The sequence below is a fragment of the Mastigoproctus giganteus genome, chromosome 1 (assembly GCF_048544385.1).
Source record: "Mastigoproctus giganteus isolate SK-2022 chromosome 1, ASM4854438v1, whole genome shotgun sequence".
NCBI lineage: Eukaryota > Metazoa > Arthropoda > Arachnida > Uropygi > Thelyphonidae > Mastigoproctus > Mastigoproctus giganteus.
Genome location: NC_143575.1, coordinates 138,233,270 through 138,258,821, shown reverse-complemented (window position 1 = coordinate 138,258,821; position 25,552 = coordinate 138,233,270). Strand labels below are relative to the sequence as shown.

The following is a 25,552-nucleotide window of genomic DNA, read 5'->3' as shown; positions in this document are numbered from 1 at the left end:
AGTTTTTAGATTAAACCATGCACACCACAAACATCTCTCATACAGCAGGCCCCGTTATAACGCGGTTCACTTTACACTTATTCGCTATAACGCTGTTCTTATATTATAACCCGTATCTGACTATAACGCTGTCACAGATCACTATAACGCTCTTTTACACATTGCATTTTTGGCATATTTAACGAAATCGTTTCATTTGCTGGAGTCAATGGCTTGAAAATGAATAGCAAAACAGCATTAAAACATTTCCCACGCTCAGTGAAATTTTCTCGCACGCTAATTTAATGCAGTACAGTGACTTGTTACTGTACTGCATTTTAATCAGCAGATCAACATTTTTTTTAAAAAATGATCAAGTATATTGCTAGTAATATTTGCGTTATATGCATTTATCCAAAGATTAATCATCACTCAGTACAGTATTAGACATCGTGCGTAACGGACAGTTTACTCGAACAATGTATCATAATTAATGCAACCAACGCAGTTACATTTTGAAGCGTTAATAATGGCCGATAAGAATGAAAAAGCAACAACGTCTGGACGCAGTACAAAGACTATAAATGCAAGAAAAAGACTGAATTTGAAAATTAAATTAGATGTTTTGAAGCGAATCGATTCCTGTCAACGACAAGTGGATGTGTGCCATAATTTAAGACTTGCAAGTTTAACTATAAGAACAATTATAAAAAAATAAAGAATTAATTTTAGCAGCGGGAAAGGTAGCTGTTCCACTGCAAGCAACTAGGGCTAGGCCGACTATTAGGATTGAAATGGAAAGACTTTAATTAATTTTTTATTGAAGATAATATCCAATGCAGAATTCAGTTAAGTTAAATATTATAAAAGAGAGAGAGATTAGCCAATATGATGATCTGAAGAAAACTCGTCTAAAAAAAAAAAAAAAATGTGGAACCCTTTAAAACTGGTAAGGGCTGGTTGAATAGATTTAAAATCTAGGGAGAAGCCACAAGTGCAGATCAAGGATTTGTTGGGTGGTAACGCTGCGGGGTATTTAAAATTAATACCCCTTTTAATTTATTTAGAAGAGGGCCAACCCAAAATCCACACATTTTTCTTGATTAAATTCATCAATTAAATTAAATCAATTTAGATGAATTAAATTCATTATTTTAAGTGGAATTTTGATACGTAAGTAGTTACCACATAATTATATACGTATTTAATGCAGAATATTTTATATGTACAAATATTTGAATATTAAATATTTTGACCGACATTTGTGCATCTTTTTCACTACCGTTTATTATTGATTAGGAAATATCCTATGGCACTTACAAATACATATGTTACCTTATGGGAATGCGGTGCTCGCTTAGCACAGATTCACTTAGCGCTCTGTTTTTCCGGAACAAATTATCAGCGTTAAGTGGGGGTCTCCTGTATTGTGGAGTTATACTTCATAACTCTACTATTGCAACATCAGGGTACCTGCCCCCACTGAGGAGAAGACAACAAGCTTCGAAACAGTGCCATCTGGAGAGCTTGATAATCATGGAGTTTCCGGGAAGCGTTGCCTATTCAATGAGTTTTTGAGTGGTGTGAGTATGAGGAGTAACTGTCCATTTCTTTTTTCGATGCCATTTCTTCTTCCTCTCCTACTACTACATTCACTTTACCACACTTTTTTTTTTCCTTAGCTAAGTCTAATGGGGACAGAATGTGGATAACAGAGTATCTTATCCCATACCATTTTTCAAACGGTGCTGTCTGAGTGATGGTATCTGCCGAGAATAAGTAACGTTAAGTCTTCTCCACTGGTGAAGCGTTACTTATTCAAAGCAGTGTAATACCTCAGCAACTCGTTGTGAAGGTATTCACAATATGAGATATAATCAAACAATGTATGCATGCTATATGGGTAGTAGAAATGATGGAGGTTGTTTCTACCAATGTATAAACAACCTTTTTTTAATTAAATATGTTTTCCAATCTAATTATTTTTCATTCTCAAGGATCATTGTTATGTATAGGTACTTTTTTTTTTTAGAAACTTGAACTTCTGTATATTGCAATTTTCAGGAAATACATATGAAGGAAGGTTATTCCAGAAAACAGTTGTTGAATGAATAAATGAGGAAGAAGAAAAGTTGGTTCTGTGGGATTGAACCTGGACAGTAAAAGAATGTTGACTGGTTGCAGCACATGTTCGGACTGCTTTGAAAGAGAGAGCGGGAATTATAGAAGCCAGTTCAGAAGAATAGTGCCCGTGGAAGTATCTGTAGAAAAGGTATGCAACAGGAAAAGAATGTCTATGAGACAGAGAGTGCAGAAACTGTTACAGATGAGACATTAATTAACGTAACTGCCCTCTTTGAATGGAATCGAGAAGCCTGACAGAGGTTTTGGGGGTACCACCCCAGTTGTGGGAACAATATTCCATGGTAGGCTAGATTTGCAATTTCTACAGAGTCAACAGCTGTTTGGTAGAAAAGTAATGCCGAGATCGAAAGAGAACACCCAGTTTTTCAGATGCATAGGAAGCAATATTTGCAATGTGTTTTATGCCAAGAGAGATTAGAAGTCAGGTTAATCCCCAAGATCTTGCTTAGAAATTGGAGCGTCATTGAGGATAAGCATAGGAGCAGAAGAATCCTTTTTGCGAGATATAAGACAGGACTGAGTTTTAGAAGGATTGAAATTAAGTTATCTTTGCCCCACTGGAGAATTACATGGAGTTCAACGTTTAAAGATTTGGCAGTGGATCTTCAGAAGTTGAAGCTGTTTGAGCAGGGCAAGGTTTCTCAAACTGGAAGGTGGAAAGCAATCTGCTATCATCAGCAAAACTATGGATAGCATTTCTGTCAGTGGAAGAAGGTCATTAATATACAACAGAAAGAACTGAACCTTGGGAAACACCAGCATTAATAGAGAAGTTAGAAGGCAGAGAGCCATCTACCATCACCTGCTGTAAGAGGTGAGAGAGAAAACTGGATACCCAATTACAAAGAACAACTGGTAAACCATAGGATGGAAGCTTATTTAGAAGACCTTTATGCCAAACACAACCAAAAGCCTTTGAAATGTCGGGAGCAGTGGCTTGAGTTTAACCAAACTTTTCCATTGAATTTGTCCATAGATTGACAACATGAGCCAGAGTATCACCGGTGGAACAACACTAACGGAATCCATACTGGTGGTCTTTGATGAGATGAAAGATTACAGATAGTTTAAGAGTTGGCAGTTAATTTATTTCTCCATTACTTTGGAAAGAGTAGAAGTAATCGCAATGGGACGATAATTGGATGGAAGGGATTTGTCACCCTTTTTAGGAACTGGCTGGATATGAGCAAATTTCCAAGCATAAGGAAAAACACCTTTGGAATAAGAAAGTGAAACAAGTCAACACAAAACAGGAATAAGCTCAGGGGCACAGGTTTAGAGAACAAGTGGAGAAATACCATCCTGTATATCATTGACAAGACACCATGAGCTACTCTTTTACACCCATCTGCACTGCTCAGAGAACTTCATATCTGCCTGCACAATTACTCCCAGGTCCTTTTCATTCTCTACCACTGTCAGTGTAGTACCAGAGTTGATACGTTGCTCTGGGGTTGCTGTTTCCCATATGTAATACTTTACATTTGTCAATGTTAAACTTCATTTGCCACCTCTCAGCCCATCTGCTCAACCTTTCCAGATCCTGTTGCAGCAGCAGCAGCATAGCATCAGTAGCGTCTTTAACAACCCTGCCAACCTTTGTATCATCTGCAAACTTGGACATTAAGCTTGATATACCATCATCAGTATTATTTATAAATACAGAAAACAACAATGGACCCAACACTGAACCCTGAGGGACTCCACTAATAACATTAATCCATGATGAGCAGTGTCCATAAATTACCACTCTGTCTTCTGCCACTCAACCATCCCTTTATCCCTAGCAACAATTTGCCACCAATGCCACACTGCTCCAATTTGTGCAGCAGTCTTCCATGTGCAACAGTATCAAAAGCCTTTCTAAGATCCAAATATATAATATCAAAGTTATTCCCTGCATCCAATTCTTTTGTGACTACATCATAGTATCCAATCAAATTGATCAGGCAAGACCTTCCCTTAACAAAACTATGCTGTGTCTGAGCTATAACTGAATTCTTGTCAAGATAATCCTACAGTGCTTCTTTAACCAGTGCTTCCATTAATTTTCCTGGAACAGAAGTTAAACTCACAGGTCTATAATTACTTGTGTCAGCCTTTGATCTTCCTTTGTGAATTGGGGTTACATTTGCACATCTCCAGTCTGTGGGTACTTCCCCTGAGTCCAAGGAAGCTCTCATAATTATGGCTAAAGGATTGCTAACTTCGTTTGCTGCCTCCTTTAATATAACTGGATAGATCCAATCCACCCCAGGTGCCTTTCTTGTATTTATCTTCAACAATTTCTCCTTCACTTTACTCTCAATTATTACAAGATCATCTAGCTCACTGCCAGTGTTTACTTCATCTATGGCATTCCCCTTCATGAATAACTCCTCGTGTGTGAATGTAGATGCAAAATATTGATTTAGTTTGTTAGCTACCTGAGCAGGATCATGAACAGTTGAACCATCAATATCAAGTGGACCAATCTGATTCATCCCCTTCCTTCTAGAGTTTACATAAGTAAAGAACTCCTTTCTGTTTTTCTTTGCTAGGAATTTGGTAAATTTATTTACCAAACTCCTAGCATTGGTGTACATGCACCTGTTCCTATTCTTAGCTACCCTAACACAACCCATGTGTTTACTTGTACCGCAATGACTCCCAGCAGTCTCTGAAACATCCCGCATCTTCTTTTCCAGGCTTCTGCTCATTCCAATAGAAGCAGTGCAAGAATCACTTTCACCTCTGCCAGTGGCTACTGTTAATCTATTAATCCTTGTATCCTCCCAAGCTAGTAGTTTTCCGACCCACCTAACATTGCCTCGATAGCATCAGCAAATATTCTTGCACCCTTTCTATTTAAGTTTATCCCATCCCTGTAGAAGCAGTCCCTTCTGTTAACAAGTACAGACCAGGCTGAAAAAAATTCTACCCCTTGAGCCTTGCACAATCTTTCCAGGGCCAAATTGATCGACAAGGCTCTCATCATATACTCCCTCCTATCATGTCTGGGCAGAATTGCAGACACTTTTAAATTCAATCCTACCCAAGGGTTCGGTGTTGGGCTCACTGTTGTTTTGTATATTTATCAATGATATTGATGAAGGTAATCAGGCTTAATGTCTTAAGTTTGCAAATGATACAAAGGTTGGCAGAGTTGTTAGTAACAGTAATGCAGTGCTGCTGCAACAGGATCTTAAAAATTTGGGAAATTGGGCTGAGAAATTTAACATTGACAGAAAAATTTAAAATTTGGACAGGTGGCAACTGAAATTTAACATTGACAAATGCAAAGTACTGCATATGGGTAGAAGTCACCCCCAGATAAACATACCAGCTGAGTGGTAGAAAATGAAAAAGATCTGGGAGTAATTGTGCAGTCAGATATGAAATTTTCTGAGTAGTGCAGACAGGCTGCCAGAGCAGGTCATGGAGTATTATCAGTGATATACAGGAATTTTGCTAGTAAGGAAAAGGAGGTAATTATCCCTTTGTTTAAGGCAATAGTCAGGCTGTGTCTTAAGTACTGCATACAGGTCTTGAGGCCTCATTTTAGGAAGGATGTAGAGTTGCTAGAATGAGTACAGAGCACAACCCAGATTGGTGAGGGGAACAAAAGGGTGACAAAAGGGTCTTACCAAGAATTGCTTAAGTGCTGCAAATTGCAGCTTCAGGAAATGTAGCACCTGTGAGGTGATCTGATTGAGCTGTATAAGGCCTTGAATGGGTTGGGCCGGCTCAATTCTGATGGGATTCTTCCTCTTGCCCAGATTACAAACCTGAGGGGACATAAATTCAAACTGAGGAAAGACAGTTATAGAATAGATGTGTGGAAATTTGCTGTTAGACAGCAGGTGGTTAATTGCCGGAACAAACTTGCATCTGTGGTTATGGAAGTTGATAGCTTAAATAAATTCAAGGAGGAACTGGACAAACTTTTAGAGCAAATGGATGTGTGTGTATATATTTTTTTTTTGGCTGAGGCTGCATGAGCTTGCTTTCTTGCATCATACCACTACTAATAGTACCACTAATTTTTAAAATACAGCTTAACAGAGCTGAGAGAACCATCTGGAAATGTCTGACCACTATGTAATCAATGCCTACAAGTACAGGCAACCAATTTGACGAAAGAAAATAAACTGAAATGTCATTTGTCTTTGGTTCATCCTAATCTTGTTGAAAACTACTCAGCTATTGGAAAGATAGAGAATCTTTGGCATGGAGTGTTGCTAGATACAAAAAAGCTTCACAGCATTGGAGAGGAGTTGGTGAAGTCAGCATCAAAGAAAACTGTTTATGGAGCAGATACAGCCAAAAACTAAAAGCAATACTACTTTCCAGTAATACTATTAAACAGCAAATTGATCTCATGTCAGAGAACATTTTAGTTCAACTAGTTGTTTTTCTGAAAAAAGCTGGAAAAATTTTCATTCAGATTGATGAAGCTGTTGACATTGCAAATGATCCTCAATTCATGGCTTTTGTGAGGTACAAAGGAGAGGGACTTTGTAGAAGAATTTCTCTTCTGTTTTCTATAAAATGTCTAAGAAATGGGATCACATTACTGGGAATTGTAGTTTCAGTCTGTTGGCTTTCTCAAGGCAAGATCTTGAAATTAGTTCTTGAATTGAGAATTGAAGTAGAAGTTTTCCTTGTGGAGAAAAAGCCTCCCTTGTCAGAAAAATTCAAGGATGCTGCTTGGCTCACAAAGTTGGCATATCTAGCTGACATCTTCACTCAGTTGAATGAACAGCATTTAGAGATGCAGGACAAAAATAAAACCATGGTTGACATCAGTGAAATAATTGCTTATTTTATGAAAAGGCTTGACCTCTATGATGAAAAAAAAATAAAAGAAGGCAAGGAAAAATAGCTGACTTCCCAGAATTGAGTGTAATGCTGGAAGATTTATCACAAATATCACTTTTTGAAGTTTAGTTTGTTTTTGGGAGTTATTTAAAGCATCTTCAGGAAGAAATGAACAGATATATATATATAAGGAAATGTCAACCTTTTAAGGGCACAAAAGGTGATATAGTTGTGCACGTTGGCACTAATGATATTAAGAGTAGGAGACCGGCGGAATTACTTAACAAGTACAGGTCACTGTTGAAAAAAAAGCCATGAATTAGGGTTGAATTTGAAAGTGTCTGCAATTCTGCCCAGACACGATAGGAGGGAGTATATAATGAGAGCCCTGTCGACCAATTCGGCCCTGGAAAGATTGTGCAAGGCTCAAGGGGTAGAATTTTTTTCACCCTGGTCTGTACTTGTTAACAGGAGAGACTGCTTCTACAGGGATGGGATACGCTTAAATAGAAAGGGTGCAAGAATGTTTGCTGATGCTATTGAGGCAGTGTTAGGTGGGTCGGAAAACTGCTAGATTGGGGGGGATACAAGGACTAATAGATTAACAGTAGCCACAGGCAGAGGTGAAAGTGATTCTTGCACTGCTTCTATTGGAATGAGCAGCAGCAGCAGCTTGGAAAATAAGATGCAGGATATTTCAGAGACTGCTGGGAGTCATTGGGGTACAAGTAAACACATGGGTTGTGTTAGGGTAGCTAAGAATAGGAACAGGTGCATGTATACTTGCGTGTACACCAATGCAAGCAGTTTGGTAAATAAATTTGAGGTATTGCTCAAAGCATCAAAGGCGGATATTGTTGGGATATCAGAGATGTGGTGTCACACAGATATAAGGAATGCAGAACTGGAATTTGGGGAGTACAATGTCTACAGAAAGGATAGACAAGATAGGAAGGGAGAAGGGGTTATGCTATTAGTTAAGAAACACATAAAATCCAAGGAAGTGAAACCAGTCGACATTGCTGGACAGTGCAGTGTCGAGTCAGTTTGGTGTGACATAAGCATTAAGAGATCAAAATTGAGAGTAGGAGTGTGCTATAGGCCTAATGACTCTGATGATTATAATAAGAAAATGTACCGGAAATAGAGAGAGCCAGTAAATCAGAGAGTCTTATAATAGGGGATTTTAATTTCCCAGATATTGACTAGAATTTGTGGGTTGGTCACTCACACACTAGCAAGGCTTTTGTGGATTTATTGGATGATTGTTTTCTACATCGGCATATTCGGGAGCCAACTAGAGGGAGTAATATACTTGATTTGATTATCAGTAGTGATTCTTCGTGCATTAAGAATCTGCAGATAAAGGAACCACTAGGTGGCAGTGATCACAGTGTGCTGAAGTGGGATTTACTCAAGGAGGTAACTACCATCAGGGGTAAAGGGAAGGGTTATTGCTTTTGTAAAGGCGACTACGATGGTCTGAGACAGTATTTAAATTCTATATATAGTGGGACCAACTGATGATGTTACCAACAGCAAATTCAAAACGGGAAGCATTCAAAGAACTTATCTTGGAGTCTACTACGCTTTTCATACCAACAAAGAAATATTGTTCAAGACTTAGGCCTAAATGGATGTCAGATGAACTTATGAGACATGTGGCAGAGAAGAAAAATGCAGGAGATACATATAAATTAATGGGTGACACAGAAGCTATGATAGATATAAGCTGGTCTATAACCAAGTCACAAAGGAGGTTAGGCAGGCAAAGGCAGATTATGAGAAATCTTTGTCAAAGGATGCAAAGAAAAACAGCAAAGAGTTCTTTACTTATGTAAATTCTAGAAGGAATGGGATGAATCAGATTGGTCCACTTGATATCAATGGTTCAACTGTTGATGATCCTGCTCAGGTAGCTAACAAATTAAATTAATATTTTGCATCGACATTCACACGTGAGGAGTTATTCAGCAAGGGGAATGCCAGAGGTGTATTCAACTCTGGCAGTAAGCTAGATAATCTTGTAATAACTGAGAGTAAAGTGGAGGGGAAATTTTTGAAGGTAAACACAAGAAAGGCACCTGGGGTGGATGGGATCTATTCAGTTATATTAAAGAAGGCAGCAAAGGAAGTAAGCAAACCCTTGGCCATAATTATGTGAGCTTCCTTGGACCCAGGGGAGGTACCCGTAGACTGGAGATGTGCAAATGTGACCCCAATTCACAAAGGAGGATTAAAGGCTCACACAAGTAATTATAGACCTGTGAGTTTAACATCTGTTCCAGGAAAATTAATGGAGGCACTGGTTAAAGAAGCACTGCAGGATCATCTAGACAGGACTTCAGTTATAGCTCGGACACTGCATGGGAAGTCAGTCGAAGTTCCATGGGAAGGGGAAGTCTTGCCTGACCAATTTGATTGGATACTATGATGCAGTCACAAAAGAGCTGGATGCAGGGAATAACTTTGATATTATATACTTGGATCTTAGAAAGGCTTTTGATACTGTTGCACATAGCAAAGTGCTGCTATGGATAAAGGGGTGGCTGAGGGCAAGAAGACAGAGTGGTAATCAATGGTTATTGCTCATCATGGATGAATGTTATTAGTGGAGTCCCTCAGGGTTCAGTGTTGGGTCCATTGTTGTTTTCTGTATTTATAAATGATATTGATGATGGTATATCAAGCTTAATGTCCAAGTTTGCAGACGATACAAAGTTTGGCAGGGTTGTTAAGGACACTACTGATGCTATGCTGCTGGAACAGGATCTGGAAAGGTTGAGCAGATGGGCTTGAGAGGTCGCAAATGAAGTTTAACATTGACAAATGTAAAGTACTACATAGGGAAACAGCAACCCCAGAGCAACGTATCAACTCTGTGGTACTACATTGACAGTGTTAGAGAATGAAAAGGAACTGGGGGTTATTGTCCAGGCAAATATGAAATTTTGTGAGCAGTGCAGTTGGGCTGCAAGAGTGGCTCATGTTGTCTTGTCAGCGATATACAGGAATTTTTCTGACAGGGATAAGGAGGTGATTATTCCCTTGTATAAGGCAATGGTCAGGCCACACCTTGAGTACTGTCTTGAGTACACACCTTGAGTACTGTCTTGAATACAGGTCTGGAGGCCTCATTTTAAGAAGGATGTAGAGCTGCTGGAACAAGTACAGAGAAGGGCAACAAGATTAGTGAATGGAACAAAGGGTTGCTCTTACAAAGAAAGGCTTAAGTTTTGCAAATTACAGTGTCTGGAGATTAGGCACCGGCAAGGTGATCTGATAGAGGTGTATAAAGCCGTGAATGGTTTGAGCATGCTCAATGCTGATGGGATTCTTCTTCTAGCTCAGAATAATAACCTGAGAAGGCATAAACTCAAATTGAGAAATGACAGATGTAAATAAATTTAAGGCTCAGCTGGACAGGTATTTCGAACGAATGGAGGGGTGACTGGAAGGTTTTATTTATTTATTTATTTTTTTTTTTGCTGATTCTGCATAAGCTTTCTTTCTTGCATCATATGCCTCTGCTAATGCTAAGACTTCACTAATAACATTAGTCCATAAAGAGTAGCATTCATTCATTATCACTCTGTTTTCTCCCACTCTACTACCCTTTTATCCATTGTAGCAACTTACCCTTAATACCATACTGCTCCAATTTGTACAGTAGTTTTCCATGCGATATCAAAATTATTTTTTGCATCCAGTTCCTTTGTAACCACATCATAGTGTCCAGTCAAATTTGTCAGACATGACTTTCCCTTAACAAACTGATGCCGTCTGAATTATTACTGCCGTCTGATCTAGATGATTCTGCAATGTATCTTTAACCAGTGATTCCATTATTTTCCCCGAAGAGAAGTAAAACTAACTGGACTGTAATTACTCGGGTCACCCTAAGATCGCCCTTTGTGAATTGGGGATACATTTGTATGTCTCCAATCCATGGAGGGTTTCTGCTTTGTCCCAAGATGCTCACATAATTCTAAGGGTTTGCTTTTACCTCCTTTGCCACCTCCTTTAATATAACTAGATGTTCCCTTCCACCCCAGGTACCTTTCTTATGTTTAACTTCAACAATTTATCCTCCACTATGCTCTCAGTTATTACAAAATCATTAAGCACCCTGTTACAGTTGGATAAACTCCTAGTTTTCCTCACTTAACTCATGTGTGAATGTAGATGCAAAATACTCATTCAGGTTATCAGCTATCTGAGCAGGATCATCAGCAGTTGAACCATCGATATCAAGTGGACCAATCTGATTCCACACCTTTCTTCTAGAGTTTATACGAATAAAGACGTCCTTGCTATTTTTCTTAGCATCCTTTGCCAAAGATTTCTTGTATTCTGCCCTTGCTTGCCTCACTTCCTTTGTGACTTCATTACATACTAGGTTATATCTGTCATATGCTTCTGTGTCGCCTGATAATTTTTATGCATCCCATGCATTTTTCTTCTCTGCCATAAGTGTCATTAGTTCATCTGACCTCCATTTAGGCCTAAATCTTGAACAGTATTTTTTAATCGGTAGGAAAAGCCTATTAGCTTTCACGATTACTTCATTGAATGCTTCCCATTTAGAATTTGCTGCTGGTAACATCATCAGTTGGTCCCACTGTATAAAATTTAAAAACTATCTGAGATTACTGTAGTTGCCTTTTTGGAAGCAAAAACCCTTCCCTTTACCCCTGATGGTAGTAATATCTTTAAGTAAATCCCACATCAGTACACTGTGATCACTGCCCCTCAGTGGTTCATTTATCTGCAAATTCTTAATGCTTGAATAATCACTCTTGATAACCAGATCAAGAGTAGTACTCACTCTGGTTTCCTCTGTGTTGTTATAGAAAACAATCATCCAATAAATCCACAAAAGTCTTGCTGGTGTGTGAGTGACCAACCCACTAGTTCCAGTCAATATCTGGGAAGTTAAAATCCCCGATTTGTAGGCAGTCTGTTTACTGGCCCATTCTTTCTCTGTACAGCTGTTTGTTGTACTCATCCGAGTCATTAGGCCTTAACACTTTCCTACTCTGATTTTTGCTTTCCCAGTGCTTACATCACACCAGACTGACTCAACATTGCACCGAACATCTGTGTCAACTTGATGCACTTCCTTAGATTTTTTCTTAACTAACAGCATAACCCCTCCTCCCTGTCTGTCCTTTCTGTACCCATTGTGCTCCCCAAATTCCAATTCTACACTGCTTATATCAGTGTGATGGGCACCTCTGTAGCCAGGTGGGCAGGAGCAGCAGTGTGTAGCACACGCTTCTTGATTAGACCGGGGTTCGAGCCCGTGACCACCACGTATTCCCCGAGCAATATGGCCTTGGTTGCTAATGCTCCAAATAACAACAACATAACATATCAGTGTGACGCCATGTCTCTGATATCCAAACAATATCTGCCTTTAATGTCTTGACTAGCACTTCAAATTCATCAAATTTATTTACTATACTCCTAGCATTGGTGTACATGCAAAAGTATGCATTCACCTATTCTTAATTACTGTATCTTGCAGAGGTGCAAGAATCACTTGCCTGCAGCTACTGTTAATCTTTTAGTTTGGGAATCCTCAAGCTAGCAGTTTTCTGACCCACCTAACACCGCCTCGATGGCACTGCCTCCTATTCTGTTTTCGCTGAGCCACTGGGTGTTCAGGGTAAAAAGTCATGCTAAACAAAGGGGAAAAAATGACAATGCCATATTTCAAATAATAATTATCATTAAATATTAAAATAATTTTAAATATTTCTTAAATTTTTTTGTTTAAATAGAGATGAAAAAATTCTTATTTCCAAAAATATTTCTGTTATTTCGAAAATAAAAAAGAATTGTAATTGGTTTGATTGGGAATTGTTTAAATAAACAGTTTTAAACAATTTTAATTTTTCAATCTTAACTTTTAGATTAAAAATTTTGCTTATTTCTTGATTATAGAATAGAAATCTCTGAGATTTGCAAAAGAAAAAAAAAATCTTGAGACAGAAGCATATATGCAAAAGCATATATAAGGTATACTCACAATGTTAATACATGCATGCACATCTCCCCCAATTTGTGGGTGCACGCGCGTGCGCACACACAAAATTATGCCAGTACCAGCACCATAGTAAATTTTACCATACATTCTATTCATACTTCGATTTATAGACCTTCACAAATTATAATTTGGTCTTCTTATATTAATTATAATAATATTTCTTATTTTTCTCATTATTTTTCAAGACCTTCCCACAATCCTACTGAAGACGTACGTGACCCTGGGTTTGGGAACCTCTAGTTTACAAGAACATTTCCTTATTTTTGGCTCTAGGATATACTCCTATATTTGTTTCGTGTAATTCTGAAACACCCTATATCAAATATTAGTCACTTTTATTTTCAAGTTTATTTAAAATTTCCCACACTGTTTTTTAAGTGAGCAAAATTTCAAAATTATTTGTACATATTTCTGCTTAAAGTATTAGTATTACCAAATGATGCAAGGAAGCAGATGTTTTCTGCATCCACCAAAAATAAATAAATAAATAAAAGTAAAAATAAAATAAAACAGATTATTCATACTATTTCTGTTCCCAGAAGTTAATCGTTCATTCATTCTAGTATTTAACAACACATTGCCCAAGGTGAACTTCATGTGATATTTTATATTTGTGTCCCTTTTTTTTTAAGGTTTCCACTACGAGAAAGAACAGACCATACTTTTTCATTTTACTCGGTTTCTTCAAAACCTTATATACCGCAGTCAGAACTCCCTTTAGATGTCTAGTCCAACTTTGCAGTCCATATCTTCAAAAAAAATCTTCCCACATCACCCTCTAGTTATTTGTTTAGTAGTTCTTCCTTGAATTTATTCAAACTACCCACTTCCACAACAATAAATAGAAGTTTGTTCCAATAATCAACTTTGCTTTCACACAGATGTGTGAAAGCAAACTTTCACACATCTGTTCTGCAACCAACTTTCCTCAGTTTGAATTTATGCCCTCAAGTGTGTAGTCTAAGCAAAAGGAAGAATACCATCAGCATTGAGCTTACTCAATCCATTCAAGGCCTTAAACACATCTATCAGAAATCCTCACAGGTGCCTAGCCTCCAGATGTTGCAATTTGCAGAGCTGAAGCCTTTCTTGGTAAGATCACCTGACCTCTCATTGCCCTTCTCTGCATCTGCTCCAGCAGATCTACTTCATTCCTGAAATGCAACCTGTAGACCTGTTTGCAGTAATTAAGGTGCAGCATAACCGTTGCCTAGTATGATGGGATAATGACCTCCTTATCCCTGCTAGCAAAGTTCCTGTATGCTATTTGACAAAATGCCATGAACTGTCTTGACAGCCTGTCTTCACTCTCAGAGAAATTTCCGACTGCACAGTTCTGCCCCCAGGTCTTTCAATTTTGACTATGCTGAATGTGGTTGTGAACAAGGAAGGTAGAGGAATGCCACATTGGTTCAGTCTGACTCTACAGACAACATTCTTTCTCATAGGCCATGGGCCATTCTATTACTGCATTTGTTACTGCATTTGTGAACTTGTGGAGGATTTGGGAACTTGTTTTATATGTGTGTCAGGAATATGAAGACGTCAGGAAGGTCTTTGTTGAGCAGGCATCACACTTGCAATCCTTGGAGCCTGGATGCCAGGAACAGCTGCTACAAAAGAGAATTTTACCACTTTCCTCCTAGGTGGTAGATGACTCTCATCAACACTAAGCATGGTGAAACTCATGTTTAGTCTCCGGAGCAGAGTTTCCGCCATCCCCCCCCTACCTTCATCTCCTTCACCCCATGCACATTACTACTATTACTAATACTGAGGTAATATAACACTAATAATATTTTACTATCATATAATAATAATATAACACTAATGCCTACTAACTGCTGGGTGGTAGATGACTTATCAACTGGTGCAATATCACCACTTTGCTTATTGGTAGCTTGAACTGGTGAAACCCATGTTTAGTCTCCAGAGCAAAGTTTCTGGCATCCCCATTTCCTTCAACCTGTGCATGGTACTTAGTACTACAAATTTTGATACCTTTTGGGTTTTCATAAAAAAATAGTAAATAGAATAAAATAAACAGAGGTTAAGCAAGCTAAGTCAAATTCAAAGTATCTAAAGAAAAGCAGCAGAAACTTCTTTATTTATATTAACAGTAGAAGGAAGGGGTTGAATCACATTGATCCACAAGTTATTCATATATAAGGAATTCTTTAGGGAAGCGATGCCAGAAGTTTATCAAACTTCTGGCATCGCTTCAGTGAGCTAAATGGTTGTGATAACAGACAATAGTGGAAGAGAAATTGTTGAATTGAAACATAAAATGGGTACAATTGTGCAGTCAGATATGAAGTTCTCTGAGCAGTTCAGACACAGGCTACAAAGGACAGCTCAGTGGTCAATGGATTTTGTCAATGATATGCAAGAAGTTTGCTAGCAGAGATGAGGTGATTATCTCATTGTACAAGACTGTGGTTCAGCTACATCTTGTGTACTGTACACAGGTCCTGAGGCCTAATTTTTGGAAAGTTTTAGATATGCTGGAACAGGTAGAGAGAAGGACAGTGGAATTGGTGATGGGAACAAAAGGGTGGTCTTATCAAGAAAGGCTTCAGTTCTGCAAATTGCAGAACTGAAGACCTCTGGAGACTAGGCACCTGCAAGCCGATCTGCTTGAGATATTTAAAGGAAATACTGTGGTAGATTAAGCAACAAAGTTTGCTTGATCCTTTGGGGGTTTATTTATTTATTTATTTTGTGGTGGAAATGTTCCATCTGCCCATTCCATCTATATTGACTATAAAAACATGATTTGAAATTCAATTTGGCAGAGAAATTGACACGAACAGAATGCGAGTAACACAAAGTGATATAATTTTCCTTAAAATTTTATTAACAGATCAAATATACATCCAAGGAAGTTTCAAGCAATATCACTTTCCAAAAACAATTTGACTGTGCTTTTTTTCGCCTTGTGTCTAACATAAAGCTGTTACAGATGTATTTCTAATTGACACCAGTTTTTGCTGCTTTATACTTGCAGTAGATAAGATTCTTTAATGGCCTCCGTAGCCGAGTGGGCAGGAGCGGGAGTGCAGTAGCACATGCTCTTTGAGTAGACCGGGGTTCATGCCCCTGACTGCTGAATACGGTCGATCTGCCAACCCGCACTGGACCAGCGTGGCAGATTATGGTCCATTTCCCTCAGCATGAATTGTTGAGGTGAGGAGGCTTCCATCTTGCAGTGGGTTGATAAAATGGCTGCACTTTACTTTTTTTTTTACTAGATAAGATTCTTTAAGGTTTTGTTACCTGATCATATATATGCATCCAAGGTGTTACAAGAAAACTCTTCCGATCTTTTATTGAGATCATGTTTTTTAAAAAATGCAGCATTGTTTTTTTTTTTTTTTTCCCCTACGGTAGCTATGTTGTTGAAGTTTGTAGAAATCGCATTCATCTTGTTTGGATAAGTAAATTCTCAAATGAAATGCTAATCTATCTTTTACACATTTTATGAAAAGTAACTCTAACCAAATTTAGAGTAAACAAATCACAATAGCAACAATACCAAAAACCTAATTTTTGGTATTGTTGCTTTTTCAACCAAACAAAATGCTAAGTGATGTTTCATAATCGATCCCTTTTCTTAATGCATTTTTCCTGTTTTCTTAACAATTAACAAAGATTTATTGAAATGTCAGTAGAGAAATGAAAGGATATGCTTCCTTTGAAGGCAGGTTGAACTTTTCCATTGTGGAGCCGACCGGGCTAGCCGGGTGGGTCAAGTACCTGCCTGGCAACCCAAAGGTCGCGGGTTCGAATCACGCCTCAGGCTTGGATCAAAGTACTGCAAAAACCTTGGGAGGTGCATTATGGCCACAGAAGCTGATGCGCCAACAACTACCCAAAAAAAAAAAAAAAAAAAAATCCATTGTGGATATGACATTTGAAAAGCATGAAAATGCTAAAAATCACTGTGGTCTGATTGGCCCTGTGCACACACTGATGCACTAATATTATGAAATATAAAATAACTGTACTTGAAAGATATAAAGAATTGCATTCCAAGAAGTACTTTACAAGAACTTCTAAATATTAAAATGAACTATAGTTCATTTAAAAGGACTATAGATTTTGCTAAAACTATTTTTTATCAAACCATTTCCTTTATACTGCAGTAATTAAAAACAAACACCAGCCAAGGAATAAAAAATTTTTACTATAAAAATAATGTGATACACTATCGGAAGACTAAAATATTACAATAAATTACGATAAAATAAACTACGATAAAACGTTAAAAATATACCGAAGCAATAAAATTATCTAAAATAAACTGGATTAAAAGCGATATCACTTTTAATCCATCGCAAAAGCTATATATCGCTTTTAATCCAGTTTATTTTTGATAATTTTATTGCTTCAGTATATTTTTAACGTTTTATCATAGTTTATTTTATCGTAATTTATTGTAATATTTTAGTCTTCTGATAGTGTACCACATTATTTTTATAGTAAAAATTTTTTATTCCTTGGCTGGTGTTTGTCTTTAATTATTGCAGTATGGAATTTCCCAGCCCCCATAGGCCTGTTTGAAGACATTTCCTTTATGATTTTAATTATAGTTCTAAGTGTTTCATAACATCTCATATGTTGCCTTTTTTAATTATCGCTTTAATTTCATCCAAATGAGTACTTGTCAGTGCAAATGAAACATTTTCTTATTTTTTGTGCTTCACTAGTGTAATTTTAATCCATATTTTTATTTCTGTCCCTAGCCTTTTAACTGAAACTTCTAATGCAAAACATTTGCCTAAAAAGGATATAGAAGGCAGTGATGACGATCTTGATCTTTTTGGTTCCGATGAAGAGGTACATATCATGCCTTTTAAAGGCTAGTATATTTAGAATTGTAGTTTAGTGTTTCAAGAATTTCATTTTGAAGTGTTTACTTTTGTAACCTTGATAAGAAAAATTTCCATATGTACAATATGTTTACTATAAAACCAAGAGCAACTAAGGTTCAATATTTCCCATGTTTAAATCAGATTTAAAAAAATTACACAAGAGTTAGTGCAATCTTTATCCATAGGATTACTTCTCTTCGAAACTCTCCAACTCCCATCTTTTGTTACACACAGTTTAAAATGATTAAAAAGATTAAAATTATATAATATATAAAATTATATATTATATTAAAATACCATTAAATATGTTCAATTCTCTAAGCACATTTATGACCAGACACCCCCCCGGGATTACAGCTGAAGGCCCCATCCCGACCCCAGATCTATCCAATTCACCATGTAACCTTGAGTGATTGAAGGCATTGTCAAAATTTAAAAATAAATGCTGTTAAAATTATCACGAATATTACTAAAATATGATGATGAATTTTAGTCTAAACAACTACTTTCCTTCCTTTCAACATACTGTCGAGATCACAGGTAGGAAACAAACTGTCTAATGTGAACTTTCCCCACGCTATTTATTACTGAGAGATTACTTGTTAACATGCATGTACGCAAAGGTCCACGAATCTGAGATGAGAAAAGATCTCATGTTAATTGCGTTATTTTTGATTCTCATTTCTAAGGTTTCTGCAATTAAAAGCCTTGTGTTATTGTGCTGTACGTTCAGAACCTTGGCTTCATTAAACAAGAAGACATGATCCTCGTTTATCGAATGGAATGACAGTTCAAACACTGTGGTCCTCATTGCCCTAACCGACGCGCATGTTGCTTAAGATGTGTGTCCAAAAGGCACCTCATAGATGCCACTACGAAGAGTCACAGTTACCACATGGAATATTATATATTACATCATGCAATTCCATAACTGAAGAGGAGAGTGCGGAACGCCTTTTCAGTACAAAATGAAGTTTCTGAGTGGGCTTTGCTATTACTCTAAAGTCCTGAAAAGAATATTGAGCTGTTTGTACCATTGATGGCCATATGGAATCGTAATAAAATGTTATTTCCTGTATTCTCTATCTTATCTTTGGTTTGTAACCTAATTTTGTTTATGGTACCTAGTGAATACCCCCCCCCCCCCATTTAAAAACCTGTATGTAATTTCTTCAATTTCATAATCTAATGCAATCTGAGTCGTCATATATTTATATGCTTTTGTGAATTGATTTAAAATAATGGAATGTTTATAAGTGAAAGGATGACAAGTCATAATGTAGGAACAACCCTGTGTTTTGTTGGCTTTTGAAATTTTTAAAATGTAATTTATCACTCTCTCTTAATGTAGTTTAAAAAATTTACTGTTTTTGCTTGTGTATCCTCCTTCTCCAGTGTAAACCTTAACCTCGTGTGCACGTTGTTAAACATTCCTAAAGTGTTACCATTGTCTGCTCATCCGATATAATAAGAATATCATCTAAATATCTCCCGTAAAAAGTAATGGGTAAAAACTGTGTTAGATATATTTCTTCTATTCTATTTAAATATATTTTGGCAATAAGACTGCTCAAATTAACCCCATGAGTAACCTGAATATTTGTCGGTAAATTTTATTCTGGAAGGCGGTGTAATTTGCTTGAACTAAAAATTTTACTAAATTAAAAATCTCTGCTTTTGGAAATTTAGTCTTATTTATATTAACTGAATTATTGTTAACTAGTTCCCATATAGTATTTAATGCATAGTTAATATTGACATTAGTGTATAGTGACAATACATCCAAAGAGAATAAATGTCTCCCTCCCCTATCCTTCTATCCTTTAAATTTGTAAACAATGTGTTGTAATTTTTTTATGCTAAAATTTAATATTTGTCTCATTGGTTTTATTATATAATACAAGTGTGATGCTAACAAAACAAATATTTTTTTTGCCAAATATTTATATGACACAATGGGTCTGATGGGATGGCCCTCCTTATGCAATTTTACTTGTCCAAATGTTGGTATTTTGTTAGTTCTGGCTTTTAAGATTTTTTAATTGGGCCATGGAAATAGTCTTTTTTCTTTCTTTCTTTTTTTTTCTAGTCAGTGAGGGATTTGTATCGTTTTCAAGATCTTCAAATACAGAAATATCAACTTCTTGATAAGTCTTATTATCTTATATTATATCATACAGTTTATTAGTGTAATCTGTTTTATTCAACACAACTACTGTATCCCCCTTGTCCGCTTCCTGAAGTATTAACACGTTCGCTTCTGGTCAGGAGTCAGCATGCTATCGTCAATAGTGCGGCACAGAAGGAGGAGACTGTTGCCAGAAGCCGACTGTGTTTCCATAATGAAAAAGCTTGAAAATTGGTAATAAGGGATTGTTAGGTATACCATATCAATATTCAAGTGTTGTATAAGCAGTTTTCAAAGTTTCCAAAAGATTTTGAGATTCACGCGCCAGCGCGTGATTGGCACTGGAGGTCAGATTTGGCTTTAAATGCCGCATCACATGCCGGCATGTGACACAAAAACATAATAATATAGTATCTAAATAATAAAACAAAAAACATGGTAGCATTAAGAAATACGTTTTATTTCATACCGGACCAATACAGATTACAAATACTATGTGTAAGAATGTTACTTATGTATAATGTTCGCACAATCTAAGCAATAGCCGGGTGATCCTTCACGAACCCTGCAGATATAGATTGTATCCTTATGTTCCCCTTCGGAATAGCAACGTTTGCATTGCTTCCTCAATATAATTCCAAACTGACTCAAACTGTTGAGTCAGTTTGGTGTGACATAAGCACTGCGAAAGCAAAAATAAGAGTAGGAGTGTGTTATAGGCCTAATGACTCGAATGAGTACAATGAACAATTGTACAGAGAAATAGAGTGGGCAAGTAAATTGGAATGTCTTATAATGGGGGATTTTAACTTCCCAGATATTGACTAGAACTTTGGGTTGGTCACTCACAGACTAGTCAGACTTTTATGGATTTATTGGATGATTGTTTTCTGCAGCAGCATATTCGAGAGGCAACCAGAGAAAGTAATTCTCTTGATCTGGTTATCAGCAGTGATCATTCGTGTATTAAGAATTTGCAGATAAAGGAACCACTAGGTGGCAGTGATCACAGTGTACTGATGTGGGATTTACTTAAAGATTTAATTACCATCAGGGGTAAAGGAAAGGGTTTTTGCTTCTGTAAAGGTGAGTACAGTGTTCTCCGACAGTTTTTAAATTCTGTACAGTGGTATAAACTGATGATGTTACCAACAGTAAATTCTAAGTGGGAAGCATTCAAGGAATTAATCGTGGAAGCTACTAAAAATTTCATACCTATTAAGAAATATTGTTCAAGGTTTAGGCCTAAATGGTTATCTAATGAACTAATGAGACTTGTAATAGAGAAGAAAAATGCATGGGATGCATATAAATTATCAAGCGACTCAGAAGCCTATGGCAGATATAACCTAGTCTGTAATCAGGTGACAAAGGAGGTTAGGCAGGCAAAGGCAGATTACGAGAAATCCTTGGCAACAGATGGATGCTAAGAAAAACAGCAAGGATTTCTTTACTTATATAAACTCTAAAAGGAAGGGAATGAATCTGATTGGTCCACTTGACATCGACGGTTCGACTGGTGATAATCCTACTCAGCTAGCAAACAAACTGAATGAGTATTTTGCATCTACATTCACACATGAGGAATTATTAAGGTTTGAAAATGGCAGAAGGTTATCAAATTGTAGCAGGATACTAAATGATTTTGGAATAACTGAAAGCAAAGTGGAGGAGAAATTGTTGAAGTTAAACATAAGAAAAGCACCTGGGGTGGATGGGATCTACCCAGTTATATTAAAGGGGGCAACAAAGCAACTAAGCAAACCGTTAGCCATAATTATGAGGCATCCTTGGACTCAGGGGAGGTTCCCACTGACTGGAGATGTGCAAATGTATCCCCAATTCACAAAGCGGGATCGAAGGGTGACACGAGTAATCACAGACCAGTTAGTTTAACTTCTGTTCCGGGTAAAATAATGGAGTCACTGGTTAAAGATGCATTGCAGGATCATCTAGACAAGACTGCAGCAATAATTCAGACACAGCATGGGTTTGTTAAGGGAAAGTCTTGTCTGACAAATTTGATAGGATATAATGATGTGGTTACAAAGGAACTGGATGCAAAAAATAATTTTGATATCATATATTTGGATTTCAGGAAAGCTTTTGACACTGTTGCGCATGGAAGACTATTGTACAAATTGGAGCCGAATGGTATTAAGGGTAAGTTGCTACAATGGATAAAAGGATGGTTAAGTGGGAGAAGACTGAGGGTGGTAATCAATGGGTGCTGCTCTTGTTGGACTAATGTTATTAGTGGAGTCCCACAGGGTTCGGTGTTAGGTCCACTGTTGTTTTGTATATTTATCAATGATATTGATGAAGGTATATCAGGCTTAATGTCGAAGTTTGCGGATGATACAAAGGTTGGCAGGGTTGTTAATGACAGTAATGGCAGTGTGCTACTGCTGCAGGATCTAGATAATTTGGGCAGATGGGCTAAGAAGTGGCAACTGAAGTTTAACCTTGACAAATGCAAAGTACTGCATATGGGTAGAAGTAACCCCAGAGAAACGTACCAACTGTGTGGTACTACACTTAAGGTGGTAGAAAATGAAAAAGACCTGGGAGTAATTGTGCAGTCAGATATGAAGTTTTCTGAGCAATGCAGACAGGCTGCCAGGGCAGGGCATGGGGTTTTTGTCAATGATATATAGCAATTTTGCTAGCAGGGAAAAGGAGATGATTATCCCTCTGTGTAAGGCAATGGTCAGGCCACGCCTTGAGTACTGCGTACAGGTCCGGAGGCCTCATTTTAGGAAGGATGTAGATTTACTTGAGCGTGTACAGAGAAGGCCAACAAGATTGGTGAGGGGAATGAAGTGATCCTCTTACCAAGAGAGGCTTAAGTTCTGCAAATTGCAGTGGCTGGAAACTAGGCACCTGCGCGGTGATCTGATTGAGTTATATAAGGCCTTGAATGGGTTGAGCACACTGAATTCTGATGGGATCCTTCCACTTGTTCAGATTATGAACCTAAGGGAGCATAAATTCAAATTAAGAAAAGACAGATGTAGAATAGATGTGCGGAAATTTGCCTTTAGCCAGCAGGTGGTTAATTGCTGGAACAAACTTCCATCTGTCGTTGTGGAAGTTGATAGGTTGAATAAATTTAAGGAGGAACTGGACAGGCATTTGGAGGGAATGGTGTGTTTTTTTCTTTTTTTTTTTTTTTTTTTGCTGATGCTGCATAAGCTCATACACTTGCTTTCTTGCATCACATGCCACTGCTACTACTACTAATATCTTTCCATCTTTTCTTTCTTCCCGTGGTTTGAGCACATGTTCCAGTTCAGGTACATCATGCACAGTATGAGGGGGATCAGATGGCTGTTTCAATAAAGATCTGATCACTGATAAACAGAAGTCATAAAGTTGCACCTTGTTATGTGAATATTTATTATAGATATGGTGTGCATTGATCATTATTAGTTGCAAAATATGCATAAGTATTTTTGTAGGCCACCTAATGGTTTTCCTTTTGCAAGGATAATAGGCAAGCATTTGATCTTGGTTGTCAATGCCTGACATAAACCTATTATACTCAATTATAGGCAATGGTTTTGATTTCAGTTTGCCTCGTTTGCTCTGCTTTTCCATCATATCATTTTGGTATTCTGTAGATATGTAACTGACATCTCTTCTATCCTTCCACTTAGCAATCATTACACCATGGGCACACCTTGATAATATTTCCTCTTTCTTCAGCTTTTTTTCTCGAACCACTTTCGTTAATGTTTTCCTATTACTTCTGATTGTCCCAGTACAATGGGTTTGTCTGTCAGCGAGACACTTAGCGAGTTCATAGCTATTGTAATAATTGTCCATAAATATGCTATGCCTGACATCTAACATCCCATCTGGTAAGTTCATGACAACTTTTTGTGCATGTCCTTTTCCACCAGAATCATCCAACATACCAGTATATACTTGAAATTTGATAACCATTCCAGTAGGCGTTGTGATCATATATAACTTGATGCTGTACTTTGGCGTTTGTTTTGAATGTACTGTCGAAAAACAAGCCTTCCACGCCAAAATATCATAGACCCATCTAAGCTAATCTCACGTACTGGATAATATATTTCCGACATTCGTGCATTGAACAGATTCACCATTTTTCAAATTTTATATAGGCTGATCCTGTGGACATACCCTCTTTCTTTTCTGGATTTTTTGCAAAATGCAAGGCCCGCAGTAATAATAAGAAACGATTCCTGCTCATGTTATCTGCGAACACATGTAATCTGAACAGCTTATCTGTTTTCCAATAATCTTGTATGCGGTTCAGTCAAATGGTTCCCATATGTAAAATTAATCATAAAAATACTAGCATTTCATCTCTAGTGGTGTCCTTCCATGCATTTATTTGAGAATGTTCTTTATTTTCTCGGGGAAGAAGTATTTCATGAGCATAAACATTTGTTTGTGTAATTATTTCATCCAAGATATTGTCGGTCAATAAATGATGAAAGTAATCTATAGGATTATCACCTGGCACGGGTTGCAACAAAGACTCAGATTTTGTGAAACAAAACTGTTTCATCGATGTTACGTCATTTTCCCACATGACGTTTTCCAGCTTGCTGGAATCCTGCAGTGAAAGTGTAGCCTCTTCCACAATATCTTCTTCATCTACACTTTCTGAATCCGAAGCGTCCTTTGGAGGGATAAAATCTTCGTGATCGTCGTAACTGACGTCACTGGAATATATGTCAGATAAATCCTCCAACATTTTTGCAATTTCTTCATCTGCAAGTGATTTTTTATATTGCACTTTTCTTCTTTTTGGGTGCGACTGGCCTGCTAAACTGTCATCTGCACAACTCATATTACAAGGCTTTTCCGCACATCACGTAACAAAATCTTCAACACCACATACAACTACATATAGTTTACACCCTTTACTTGATGCCGAAACAAATATACACAGCAGAAACACAATGCCAACTTCATACAAAAGTCTAATGAATCCCGTGCTCGTGCGTGATTGACTACTGGGTAATGATGCCGCATCCTGCGCCTGAGCGTGATCGGCTCTTCAATACTGCTGCGACATCACGCGCTGGTGCGTGATCGGCAGCAAACGTGTTAAGTCATTGTTTTCCCGCAATTTCCTTAATTCCAAACTTTCATTCTTAGTTAATTTAGGTAATTGTAGATCTAGTTAATCTAGGTAATCTCTCGTATCATTTACAACTCCGTTTATCTGTTGTATTAATAAATCCTTGTTCGGGCTGTCTTTAAGACAATATTCTTTCTCAACCACTGTCTGTTCCTGGGGAGCACCAGTGGGGGTAAATTGTAGTTTAATCCCTTACCTAAAAGTTTTTTGGTGTTCTGATAATTTATACGACAACAAATTTATCATTTGTTGATTATCACCAATATCAATCTCGGATTCATGGACCTTTGCACGCATGCATGCATGTTAACAAGTAATCTCTCAGTAATAAATAGCATGGGGATAGTTCATATTAGACAGTTTGTTTCCTACCTGTGATCGCGACAGTATGTCAAAGTTTTGTTCCTTAAGGAAGGAAAGTAGTTTTTTAGACTAACATTCATCATTGT

The 25,552-nt window shown here is 37.4% G+C and overlaps 1 protein-coding gene across 1 annotated transcript in view; it reads left to right on the top strand.

Annotated features, from left to right (window-relative positions):
* The window catches only part of eEF1beta (elongation factor 1-beta), a 124,605-nt gene that overhangs the window by 19,759 nt on the left and 79,294 nt on the right, over nt 1-25,552 (top strand). The window contains exon 3 of the mRNA XM_090382291.1: nt 17,722-17,815. Within this exon, the coding sequence (XP_090238417.1) occupies nt 17,722-17,815 (94 nt within the window). The remainder of the gene's footprint in view (nt 1-17,721; nt 17,816-25,552) is intronic.